The following is a 13,196-nucleotide window of genomic DNA, read 5'->3' as shown; positions in this document are numbered from 1 at the left end:
AGGGATCATAAGGGGGGGAGAAGGTGAGTGGCACCAGACATGTCTACTCGACCCTCAACCTTCATGTTTTTAGGGTAAAGGTCTGAAGCAGGCTTGTGTGTTTTTCTGAATGTGCTTGCAGGCCTCCTCATAATTGTGAACCCTGAGAAACTATTATCATTTTGAAAGCATCTAAAATATATGGTGAGGTCTGCTGAAGCAAATGGTCTCCTGTTAAAATGGTAAATTAATTCTTCTTTAACGCTACCATTAAAATCATTTGAACCTTTGCTGTTAAAATCAGCATTTAAACGAACCTAGTTTGGAACCTATTTCAGATTGTGTTTTGTTTTCATTCTGCCTTAGCCTGCTGTCATAAGGGCTGCAAGTGAAGACGGCACTCTATTTTGGTCCTTCATCAAGGCTTTGCTGTGATCAAACAGTGAAAAGAGGTGTCTTCCCCATGACAACATGTCAGCAAAAGATAACAGCCCCCGCCATGGTGCAAAATCCCGCACTGTGCAGCGGGCCTCAACTATTGATGTCACGACTGACATGTTAGATTTGTCTTTGGCAGGTTAGTATCTTTTCTTCCTACCTGTGTCCTCATGGTTTGTATTGAATTCTTAATTTGTCTTGCTTTTCTTGCTTTTCTGTTTGAGATTCAATTTTTTTAGACAGTCCCCTCCCCCCTGCACCCAGTGCTGGTAATGAAAAGATTAATTTGGGAACACACACACTATTTGTTATATTTGTATCTTTCCCCCATGTTAAAAGCAGCAGGCACGATACAAGGACAGTGGGGAGGATAGTAGATTTGGGAGCAGTTTAAATAAGAGAAGTGAGTAGAAGAGAGCTGGGCCATAAAGAAGGCTGATCACCGAAGAATTGATGCTTTTGAATTATGGTGCTGGAGGAGACTCTTGAGAGTCCCATGGACTGCAAGAAGATCAAACCCATCCATGCTTAAGGAAATCAGCCCTGAGTGTTCACTGGAAGGACAGATCCTGAAGCTGAGGCTCCAATATTTTGGCCACCTCATGAGAAGAGAAGACTCCCTGGAAAAGACCCTGATTTTGGGAAAGACGGAGGGCACAAGGAGAAGGGCATGAGTTTGACCAAGCTGCGGGAGGCAGTGGAAGACAGAAGTGCCTGGCGTGCTCTGGTCCATGGGGTCACGAAGAGGCGGACATGACTAAATGACTAAACAACAACAACATAAATAAGAGACAGAAAAGTGTTCAAGAGACAGAAAAAAGAACTTTTGAACTTTTGTACCATTGTCAGTTCTTCCCATAGCATTGCCTTAAAATTTTTGAATGAACAATTTTGCATCAGAACCTGTAGATTGGTCCTTCATCCAGACCAAATTTCATGCATGACCAAATGCTTTTATATGCTTAATATGATCTTTGATCATTTTTCTTTGAACACTGTTAGGCCTTTTATTTTCTCATTCATTCTGGAAGTGCTTTGAAGTGTGTGTGTGTGTGAGAGAGAGAGGGGGGGGGGAGAGAGTGTTTACCTACTATTTGAGATACATAAGATTGAACTTCTAGGTGAACTATTTACATAGTTATTTGAATAAGTGTTTACTTTTTACTTTATTTACCCCTAAATTGTCCTTGCTTCCTTAGGGGAGTGTAAGACAATTTTAAAAGGAGCAAATTGACTTAATCTGTATATCTTTATAAGCTTATGCTAGTCTTTGTACTTTGCAGGTAACAGCCAAGATCCGGATGAGCCAATCTTAGAATTCAGTTTAGGTGAGTAGTTCCGTTGTCCGGAGAGGTCACATGGAGAAGCCGTTTTCAAGGGAGCCCAGTGACCGAACCCACAGCTGTATTGAGGCAGCACTGGGTGTTGAAATTTTTCACCCTTAACCATTTTGTGTCTGGGGCAACCGCCCCGTGGTCCTTTCCCACACTGTGCCACTGAGGCAGACAAGTGAAAAATGGGCATTCCCTTCCCCTTTATACTTTGCATATATTTGCGTGACATGGTGTGTAAGCCGTATTGTTTCTTTCCTATAGCTTGCAGCGAGCTCCTTACCCCATCGCTAGATAGAAAGCCAAATAGTTTTGTAGCAGTGAGTGTAACTACACCACCTCAGGCATTCTGGACAAAGCATGCTCAGACAGAGATTATTGAGGTACGTAATACTACATTACCCGCTGCGCCAGCCACAGCCACCACCAGTTAGTCTTAGCTGATACCAAGTTATCCAAACGTAACTTTTTCTCTCCTTTTTTTTTTAATTGCAGGGAACAAGCAACCCTATCTTTCTAAGCAGTATTGCCTTTTTTCAAGACTCTCTTATTAACCAGATGACACAAATAAAACTTTCTGTATATGATGTTAAAGATAGATCTCAGGGAACTGTAAGTCCGATTCACCAAATGTCTTCTCTGTCATTCATGTTCAGTGTAAACAAAATGTTGCATATGCCTTTGGTCTGAGGTACACTGCCTGTTCTCCCCCTTGGAGGCCAGCACTAACGGTCTAATCCTAACCTTATCTATTCAGAAGTAAGTCCTGTTGAATTCTGCAGGGCTTACTCCTGGCTAAATGGAGTTAGGATTGGTGTCTTAGTGCTAGGGTCAGGAACCTGAGGCCTGAGGGCCAAATCCACCCCTCTCCATTGAGCCCTCAGGAGTGTCTGCAGGCCATGCCTCTCCTCCACATCACATCCATCACTGGCCATGCTTTTAGGCCTCCTTCATGTGCTTTTGCTTGGCTGGAATGTGTCTTTGAACTGTGACAAATCCTATTGTTTGGATTGAGGATGGAGAGAGGGGTTTGTGTAGACATTTTTGCGAGGCTAAAACATAGGCCACTGTACAAAGTAAGAGTCATATCTGTTGCTCCACCCACTATTTTGCCCCTGGCTCCGCCCACTACAGGTATGTGGTGCCTGGAAAGTTGCCTGTGAAGGAATTTGGCCCTTAGGTTGGAAAAGGTCTCTCCCCACCCCACAACGCCTTAGGAGATGGTATTGTTAACTGAGCATTCTAAACATGTGCTTGAAGATGCTCATTCTGGGCTGTATCCAATGATTCCCTTCCTCTGATGGAGAGTGGGAATCTGTGGATCCAACTGATTAAAAATAATCATGCTTGTAGTTTCTCTCTCTCACACACACACACACTGCCAAATTGTAGTTTATAAAACTAGCCAAGGCTTGGTGTGATGTCTGAATTGATAAAATATGGTATGTATGTAATCGTCTAGCAAAGCATAATCCCAAAGCCCTGCTTTTGACATTTCAGCCATTGTTCTGTCTCTGAAGACTGTTGAATCCTAGAGACAGAAGTGAACTTATGAACCTGAATACTGCACTGATAGAAAATGAAGGCAGACAAGCCACTCTAAATTGTGATTCGAGTCTTGCAGGCTTTGGAAAGTCAAGCTATCATTCTAAAGTATTGCTAGTGCATTCTGTATTCTGGCACGATGTCAGTACTGAGCCAGAGAAAGTGAGAGGCTTTGGTTTCAGACATCACCTTGAAGCCATAGGAATGAGCTTTGTAAATAGAAATTAGAAACGTTATTAGTTTAGGATTAAAATGTCCTCTGCGTTGACATTACTTGTCTTTTCCAGATGTATCTATTGGGTTCTGTGATGTTCACTGTAAAGCAGTTACTTAAGGAGAGGAACCATAGGTTGCATTTAACACTAAGGTTTGTGCTCCATTTTTGTTCATTTGAAAAGAATCAGGCTTCCACATCAGTGTGTACTATTGGAAAACTAGGCCATTTAACTGCATGATTAATGCTGTTTAAACTGGGGTCCTTTATTGCACCCCAGTTCAGAAAGTGAAGTGTCCAGGCTTTTAGGGCTATGAATGCTCAACGAGACCTTTTAAAAATTTTGTGTTGTAATGAAATAAATATTGGAACTTCGAAGTTTCCTCTCATCCCGAGTGACTGTAAGGCAATTTAATGTTCAGCACAAATCTTGCACAGGGCAGAGACTTTCTGGTAATTCTTGTTAGTAGAACTTTGGTAAAGTAGAATATTTGTTTTGTGATCTTCCCCACCTAGCATAAAAACAGAGACTTGAACACCAACAAGTAACCTCAGGAGTCTTTTTCATGTGTTACTTGTGCGATGGGGAAACCATTGATATAAAGTATTATTTTTAATCTTCTAAAACCTCATTCTTCACAGTTGTATGTGTTCCAAATCTGCACTTTAATAAATTCTGTGGGTTTTTGTGTTTTGTTTACACTTAGAAATGAAAGCCAATTTCAGGGCATGTCAGAAAAGCTAATTTAAATGTGTATCAGTAAGCCAGCTCCCAGATTCTGAAGGAATATAAAGATGTAAATGCAAAACATTGGTAACGATTCTGTTTGGCAGAGCTTTCATAGATCACAATGACAAGAAAATTGCATCTGGCAAAGTCAATTACATACATGCATATAAGTTTTCAGAAGTGTCCTTCTGCACTTCAGCCTCAACATCACATTTATTTTTTTTGAATTTTGGCTTAGGCCTTTGGCTTAATGCCAAAGCAGATGCAACTGCATTTGCTAGTATCCCTTCTCCATTACATGTCTCTCCTGTTTTCCCCTTCTCTTCCTGCTTTGTTGCCTGCCCTGTATTTGAAATGCGTACTGTAAACTCCTTGGGGCAGGGACCTGTGCGTTTTGCTTCTGTAAGGCCTGTAAAGCACTACAAAACTAGTACTATAAGCTCCAAGGGTTGAGAGAATGATTTTACCCAACCTTGGATCGCAAGAGGTTACAAAATACCCAAGGCTACACATATCCATGCATTTAGCATCTTGCTTATATTTTAATATTTTTATATAGCAGGTCAAGTGTTGGATCCTGGTCTTTTTGTTTGAGTCTCCATTCATGTAGCTAGAAAGAGTTAACGACAGAGGAAGCTGTAAGAATTGGGGTCTCTAGCCAAATGGCATAGTATGTGCAACAGCAACCAATCAATAGTCCTAGCTGATGGATCACAGCAATGATGTGTGTGTTGCAGATCTGCTGAAAGTGATCGTGTTGGTAACATAACAGTCATAGGATGGCAAGTGGAAGAAAAAACAGACCAAAGGCCTCCAGTTACCAGGTCTCCTGACACCATCAACGGAAGGGTGAGTGACTATCTTGCCCTCCTTCTCAAGACAATGCTGGAAATAAAAGATGTGGTTGATGATCTACTCACCACCTTCTTTTACACTCTCCCCAACCATCCTCAAGGACAATTCACACTGTGTTGCTGTTCTTTTAACCCATGGGGCTGTTCAGACCTTACTTGGGTGCAAGCTTTCAGGGGGCAAGCATACTGTACATAGCACAGCAACCAGTCCCATGATTGCAGTAGTTGTGTTACTATAATATCAGGAAGTATATCTGGGATTTTATTCCATGCTGATTGGCATCTCATTGCGGAACGATAATTTCAGAAGTGCGTGTCTTGTCGTCAATTTTTATTTTTCTCAAAATAAGCGGTGATCACCTGTCAAGATCACCTGTCAAGACTAGAGAGAGAGTCCATGAATTCCACTGGGTGTTACAAAAGATTATCACACTGACAGGTGGCAGAATATACACAAATATCTCTCAGGGTTTCTTTATGCTGTAGCTACATGTAAAACATCCCTGAATGCTACACATTTATCTGATAGCAGATCTTGTTAAAAATGTCTCAGAAGTAAACAGTCCTCTATAGCTCAGTACATTTTATTTTAAAAAGTCAGTGATGAAGCATTGCAATTTATGTATTAATACTATTCTCATTTTCTTCAGACTGTGCTGTCAGTTGATGAAAGTTTAACAGAATCTTTAGGAATCCGATCCAAATATGCTTCATTACGGAAAGACGTGTTGTTAAAATCCGGTAAGTACCTACCTGTGCTGCTCATTGATACTTCTGGATCCCATATAGCTCAGTGTTCCAGCAAATGACTTCCTAATCTTCAAATGTATGCTGAGTCACAGTCTTGACTGCATTAAAGGAGTTGGGTGCATCTGTATTTGTTTTAACTGATGTCATCTTGACGACATGCATGTAAGTAGATGGGAACAGGGGTGCACTGCTGACCTGAGTTTAAGAGCCTAAGAACATAAGAGGAGCCTTCTGGGTCAAACCAATGGCCCAAATGGTGCAGCATCCTGTTCTCACAGTGGCGAACCCAGAGGCCAGTCCTGCAAGCAGGACCCAAGCACGAGAGCCCTCTCCCCTCCTACAATTTCCAGCAAATGGTATTCAGAAGCATTAGAGACTTTGGTTGCAATTTCTGATCATTTGTATTAGTCTAATATAGTGTTTAGTGCCATTGTTGTTGGCCATCGTGTGGGCCAACAGCTTCAGCTGAGCAGAGCAGAGCAATCATGGCTGGTAGCCATCAATAGCCCTCTCCGGCATGAATTGCTTAATCTTTTAAAGCCATCTAGATAGGTGACCATCACTGCCTTAATATCTTCCCACATTCAGCTGCATTGGATGTCTATGAATTCCAGGGTTACGAGAAAGAGAAAACATTTTCTCGATCCACTATGCCATGAATAATTTTATGAACTTCTGCCACGTCGCCTCGTACAAGCCTTTTCCCTAAGCTAAATATCCCAACATCTCTCCTTATAAGGGAATTGCTCTGTCCTTTATCATTTTGGATGCCCTTTCCTGAACCTTTCCAAACTCTACAATATCTTTTTTGAGATGAGGCAACCAGAACTGTCCTTTCTTCATGATCCCTTGCAGTGAATTCTTCATAGCTGCTGCACACTGGGTTGAAATTTTCATAAAATGATAGATAGATAGATAGATAGATAGATAGATAGATAGATAGAAGCAAGCAGTACTGGCAGAGTTGCAGCATAAAGTTTTTGATGCAAAATGTCTTGCAAGGTTTTCCCCAAAACATCACTGGAAGCAAAAGTTAGTTTTCAGTGGCAACAGTTGATATGCTGTGTGATCTAGAGAAAGGGTGTTTGTGTGTCGCTTAAGTGCTTCTCTGCATGCACAGGGAGACATGCCGTTTTTTGCTCACAGTTGCAGTGCCATGTGCTGTATGAAACATGTCTCTGGAAGGGCTTCTGTTAGAAGCACATGGCAGCCCACATTCACAAAGAGCTGCAGGAGGAGGAAGGGAAGTCCTTAGAGCAGCCTTCCCTAAACTGGTTTTGGACTACAATGCCCATTAGTCCCAGTTAGCAGGTCAGTAGTTGAGGATTATGGGAGTTGCAGTCCAAAGCATTTGGAGGGCACCAGACTAGGGAAAGCTGCCCTAGCGAATGCACATAAACCTTTGGATCTCGGCCACCGTTGTATCACTGGCTGAAGACAGAGGCAGCTCACAGCACTCTTCTAGAAAGATATATCCACAGCTGTTTCTGTCGTAACCAGCAGATGAAATGCTGATAAATCCTTTTGTGCCTCTCCCTGCTTGTTTTGTTTCCCAGCCATAGGAGGAGGCAAACTGCCCTGCAGCCCAGCTGCCTAAGATAGGCGGAGGGGTTGTGCTGTGAGCTCCCTTTCCATATCACATCTGTCTTCAGTCATGTTTCGTCAGCTGGGGATGCACTTGTAAGAATGATGCAACAAAATAATTGTGTGTGTGTCCGTATACATACTCCATTGAGACTCTTTTCTATATAACTTCGTCCTGTGAACTCATTCTGAGTGGCTTGCTGCAGAGTGGCAAACTAAACAGAATTGCTTATTTTTCAGTGTTTGTTGGACACAGAGCATCACTCATCCAGACTGTTATCTAGCATCATCTATGCTGTTGCTCATAAAGGCTTCCTTACATCAATATCTATGATTATGGTAGCACTCTCCTTGGACATAAATGGGAAGCTAAGACACTACTTGGAAATGAACAGCCACACAATTTATGTGATTGTGTGCAGGAGAAAAGTCCAGGCCACGTCACGTGGATGAGGCTTGGATTGTGGGATCAGGATTGCCTGCAAAAGTGTGGTCCCGAAAAGCTCATTATGAAGCAGTTGGGCATCTGCGTTGTAACCCAAATATACATGTCTATGACTAGTCTAAGGGATGCAGGTGGCGCTGTGGGTTAAACCACAGAGCCTAGGACTTGTCGATCAGAAGGTCGGCAGTTCGAATCCCCGTGACGGGGTGAGCTCCTGTTGCTCGGTCCCTGCTCCTGCCAACCTAGCAGTTCGAAAGCACATCAAAGTGCAAGTAGATAAATAGGTACCGCTCCGGTGAGAAGGTGCACTGCTCTGGTTCGCCAGAAGTGGCTTAGTCATGCTGGCCACATGACTCGGAAGCTGTACGCCGGCTCCCTCGGCCAATAAAGCGAGATGAGTGCTGCAACCCCAGAGTCGGCCACAACTGGACCTAATGGTCAGGGGTCCCTTTACCTTACCTTTATGACTAGTCTAACATTTTTAATGCACATTTTTTAAATAAAAAAACCACAGTATATGGAAAAGTGATTCAAGAATTGATCAGACCTTAATTTCTGCTTTTGCTGTGGTTGTTTGAATATGTGGGAGTGGGGAGTTAACTAAGTGTAATGCTGTTACATTAATCTTTTGTATGTTTTGGTGTAACAGGCCATTTGTGATCTCTGAGCCTCTTAACAACTTTGGTGTTAGAGGAATGGAGTTTGTATTATCTGGTAGCAAATTATGTCTTTTAACATTTTAGTGTTTGGAGGGGCCATTTGTCGGATGTATCGCTTCCCCACCACTGATGGGAACCACCTTCGGATCTTGGAGCAAATGGCAGAGAGTGTTCTCTCCCTACACATTCCCAGACAGTTTGTGAAACTGCTACTTGAGGAAGATGCTGCCAGGTAACCCCACCACCACCACAGCAGTCCCTATAAAAATGCTTCACACCTATGCTTTTGAAGTTGTTAAGAAAACAATATATTGTATGCAGCTTCGTTGTAAATACCTGCCCTCACAGCTCTGCATTTCTGACCCACTCTCCTGACCTGCCTTGCAAAATCTTTTGAAGGAGTATTGCTAGGAACGTCAAAAGTCCCAGTGGCACAGACCCATTTTATTAACTTGCAAATTTAGGCTGCTTTCCCGAAAAAAACCAACAAATTCTGGTTTTGGCTGCCTGAACTGTCATGGATTGTTTTCAGCCTAATTAACTGTTAGGATGTGATTCCCTTTTGTCTTCCTGTGACTGAAAGATGTTACCAGCTGAACTGAAACAGGGCTTTGTCAGTTTATACTATCAGATAACTTTTTGATAGATATAATGATAATCTGGCTAGCTCAAGTGGAGTCAGGACTCAGGATAAACCGAGTATGCCATGAGAAGTGCTGCTGTTGCTATTACATTATTCAGCCGCAGTTCTATAAAAAGCCAACCTCAAGCTTTGAGGTAAATCTTTAATGAGAACTGGTTCCCATGGCCTTTTACTGTTTTGAAGCTCCTGGCGTTACACAGCCTAGTTGAAAAGTTATTTTAAAGGTGATAAAATATTACTACCGGTATATTGAAACTCTGATTTCTGTATACATCATCTGCTGCCGGTGTTGCTTGGCTATTACTGTGGTTTGTTGGACCTCAATTCATTTAGAGGTCACTGGCTACTTGACTCCTTTTGTGGTAGCTTTGTATTGGGTTAGGAAACTAAATTAGGGCAATGGCAAAAATTAGGAGGCATCTACACTAAAAACATATGTAAAGCTTAATGAAAGTATCACAGGAAACTCTCTTTGGACACATCTGTTTTCACTGATTTGAAGAGAAGCAAATATTGCTGATAAAAACATACTTGTGGGTTTGTGTCCAGCTTAATCCTATAGTCAGTCATAGTCACTGCTCTGTATCGGCCAAGAAACATTTCCCGGTGTTCTCCCATACCTCTCTGTAGTTTTTCATTTTATATACCTCCCGAAGTTGATTGGTAATACTTTTTAGCTTGTTCACTGTTGTTATCTGAGCCTTATTTGGACGTTCAGGTCCCTCACATGATTAGAATTGTGTGAGGGAGAGGGGGGAATACACTGTCTGTCCCTGAATCATATCCCTTGGCTCTCCATGTGTCCCCCATTTGATAAACTAAATTGATCCTAAATTGCATGTGGAACTTCAATAAGAACAGCAGGCTCCCTGCTGCAGATGTTCTCCTTCCAACCAAAGCAGGATGCTGGGTCAGGATGGACACAGGTGTCACTTGGAACATTGAGCATTACTCTGCTTTTCTTCTTATTGTGTATGGAAGAGAAGTCCTGAATAGGGCACTTCTCCATGAGTTTGGGGCAAGTATCTTTGAAATATTTCTTTTTAAGAGTTGGGAAGAGCTGTGTATCTGTGAACATGGCAGAGAAGCAAACCTCCTGGCAATGGGTTGGGAAAAGAGAAGAGTGGCACAGTCTGGGAAGAAGGTTTTTGGAGTGGCCCATGGCTCCTCAAGCCCCAAACCTGCTTATGTTTCAGCAGCAGTTTTTAAGGTAGATGACTGCTCCATGGTGGCAACTTGTTTCTCCATCCATCCTGCTTTTCTTTCTAGTCAAATGTCATGCCTGTGTATGAAATCCAGCAATATTTGGGCATATCTAGTGTGCAGGGTGGAAAGGTACAGACACATTTCCTAATTATGCACATTTCAGGGTGGGTGGGAAGTGGGGCTTAGTCTGCTGGGCTTTGTAGAACAAGGATGGCTTTGGATACTAGTAATGATCAGTGGTCCTAATTCTTCAGTCATGAAGGGTTATGCATTGACAATGTACTGACATTTGCACCTTTTGATTCCTAGTAACACAGATGTATTGCAAACATTTCTCAAATCTTACTCTGCATGTGACATTTCAAAAAGGCTTAAATGAGTTCATTGGCATCACAAGCCAAAGAGGAATGAGAAGAAACAGGATTTGCAGAGGAGGGAAATGACTCAGGGAGAGTTGCTGAGTTTGATGGAACCACATGAGTGAGAAGTGATCTCTTCCAGTGCTTGACACAGAGCCAGTCACTCTCGTTTTCACCCCTCCAAAGAATGTGTCACTTACAATAGCAAACTCTGAATTGATTTAGTTTCCACAGGCAGAGTGCCATCAGATGGCTAGGTTTTAGGCAGGCCTGTGGGAAGCTTGTCTGAGGCCCAGGGTGCGGGTCTTGTTAGAATAAAGTTATAAACTGAAACAAAAAAGCAGTCAGTCCCTGGCAGGGTCTAGCTCCCTTCCCCCAGCCTTCTGGCAGCTTAGTCCTCCAAGGCCTGGGGCAAGTATATCTGGCTGGCTGCCCCCTTGCACGGGCCTGGTTTCAGGGTCCCTCCAAATCTCTCTCCTTTCCCCTTTAAAAAGGGAAAACCTCTCCTCCTGCCATTTTCAGAATAGCAAAATATGCTCACATGGCTTTCTATAGGTACCTCTGCAGGGCAAGTCAGGTTGTCCGTCTGGCCTGTGTTCCAGGTCACCTTTGATGGCATGCAAGTAATGTCTAATTCTACCCATTTCTGTGCTCAGTAATGATGCTGAGCTGTGGCTATGGTGCACTTGAAAATATTGTCCTGTTGCAATGCTTCAGTTTTAGTGCATGTGCCACAGAAGTGAGGCCAAACCAAACCAAACGGAATGCTTTTCGATGATACAATAATCACACAAGCATCAACACTGCATGTTTCCTGTTTCTAGGATCAAACTTAGAGGCATTTGTAGAATCAGGGTTTTGTGCTTCTTCCCAAATGTGGGGACACCTGTGTGGTTAGCCTCCATAAGGTCACACAAGAGATGAAACAATGCACCAGAACGAACCTGTAGTTTTGTTTAGTTTAAGGCAAGTGTAAGAATTGGCTGTAGTCTTTTGTGCAGATAGTATGTTGTTCTGTATGGCTGTCAGGTGTAACAGTGCCACAACACCTTTTTTAAAACAAACAAACAAAGGTGCTTTGGGAGGGAGGGACTTTAGAAAACATAAGCAGATGGAGAGAAACCATGCCAAGCCCTTTCCCTGCTCATTTCCGCACTCAGACACACACGGTTTAGAACCTGTGCTTGCTTCCAATGGGACCCTTCCACAAATAAAAGTGTACTTAGGTTTGTGGAAGAGTCTTTGGTCTAGTGGACACATAGCCTGATGGAAGAGGAGGGGAGGCAATTAATGCTGATTGCCTGCAGCCCTCCACGGATATCAAATGCTGTTATGGGCCATGCACAAACCATAAATTTAAAGCACATTTAACATCCCACCTCAAATCCTGAGAGCTGTAAATTACCCCTTACAGAGCTAAAGTTCTCAGGACTCTTTTGTGGAGGGGGAAGTTGTGCTTTAAATTTATGGTGTGGACACAGCCTAAGGGGTCCCCTAACTTTCTAGAGAATATTTTTGGCTGGCTGAAGGGAGCAATCTCAAGAGTCACCTCCTCTCTGCTAACAGAAGAGGTGTTCGTTGGATCAGAAGCACAGCTGAATTCATCCCTTTGTAGCACTGCATTCTGAGACATTTCCTTTGACCTTTTTTGGAGCTCAATGTTTACAAATGGAAACTCGCAAAATTTCACAGGTATGATGGGGAAATCCCCCTCTTCCTCAGTGCTTCAGAGAGCGCCTTTCATGAAGTTGAACTGCAAGTCACCTAAGCTTATCTTTCAAACAGTGTAGAAACCAGCCCAAACTTGACTAATGTCTCAAAATGGCCCTGATGTGCTTGAGGAAGGGGCTAGTAATAGATATAGTTGAAGGCAGATTTTGCTTTTTGTTGGTCATACAACCAAATTAATAGCATCTCCCTGTCTTTTGGGGTGTTTTTGTGTAGGGTTTGTGAACTTGAAGAACTGGGAGAGCTGTCCCCTTGTTGGGAAAGTCTTCGTCGGCAAATAGTTACTCAGTACCAAACGATTATTCTAACGTACCAGGAAAACCTCACAAACCTTCACCAGTACAAAGGTAACTGACATCTTTACCACCACCTCCACATAATACAGAATGCATGTTTGGAACTATGTTTGTATGATTATTTTTAAAACACCTGATGTAATGTATGATTCAGCTGTTCTCTAGAGAAAAATGGTTAAACTGTGGGCACATCCTATTTGCACCACAGATGTAGTGCCTGGGCGTGGAGCACTGGCACTAAAAAAGTTCTGTTTCACGCTCCCTTCCACCTCCATCTGTGGGCAACTGGGTAGGACATAAGGAAGTGCACGCAGGACTAGGCAGAGGGAGACAACCACCTCAGGTGGCAGATGCTAGGCAGAAAAAGCAGTTCCTGGTTCTGCCTCCTGAGCATCCCCAATTCTTCCCCTTTGCTGCCACTCATCTCCTTGTTCC

The 13,196-nt window shown here is 42.8% G+C and overlaps 1 protein-coding gene across 13 annotated transcripts in view; it reads left to right on the top strand.

The window, feature by feature from the left end:
• INPP4A (inositol polyphosphate-4-phosphatase type I A) overlaps positions 1-13,196 on the top strand; it is a 100,009-nt gene that overhangs the window by 48,014 nt on the left and 38,799 nt on the right. For all 13 annotated transcript variants that reach the window (XM_077927576.1, XM_028727854.2, XM_028727855.2 and 10 more), the window contains exons 4-12: positions 346-556; positions 1,701-1,745; positions 2,013-2,131; positions 2,244-2,360; positions 3,581-3,660; positions 4,975-5,086; positions 5,742-5,832; positions 8,614-8,761; positions 12,682-12,812. In XM_077927576.1, the coding sequence (XP_077783702.1) occupies positions 451-556; positions 1,701-1,745; positions 2,013-2,131; positions 2,244-2,360; positions 3,581-3,660; positions 4,975-5,086; positions 5,742-5,832; positions 8,614-8,761; positions 12,682-12,812 (949 nt within the window). In that variant the 5' untranslated portion in view covers positions 346-450. The remainder of the gene's footprint in view (positions 1-345; positions 557-1,700; positions 1,746-2,012; positions 2,132-2,243; positions 2,361-3,580; positions 3,661-4,974; positions 5,087-5,741; positions 5,833-8,613; positions 8,762-12,681; positions 12,813-13,196) is intronic.

The sequence above is a fragment of the Podarcis muralis genome, chromosome 4 (assembly GCF_964188315.1).
Source record: "Podarcis muralis chromosome 4, rPodMur119.hap1.1, whole genome shotgun sequence".
Taxonomy (NCBI): Eukaryota; Metazoa; Chordata; class Lepidosauria; order Squamata; family Lacertidae; genus Podarcis; species Podarcis muralis.
Note: the sequence above shows the minus strand (reverse complement) of the source record. Positions and strands in the feature narration are given on the sequence as shown.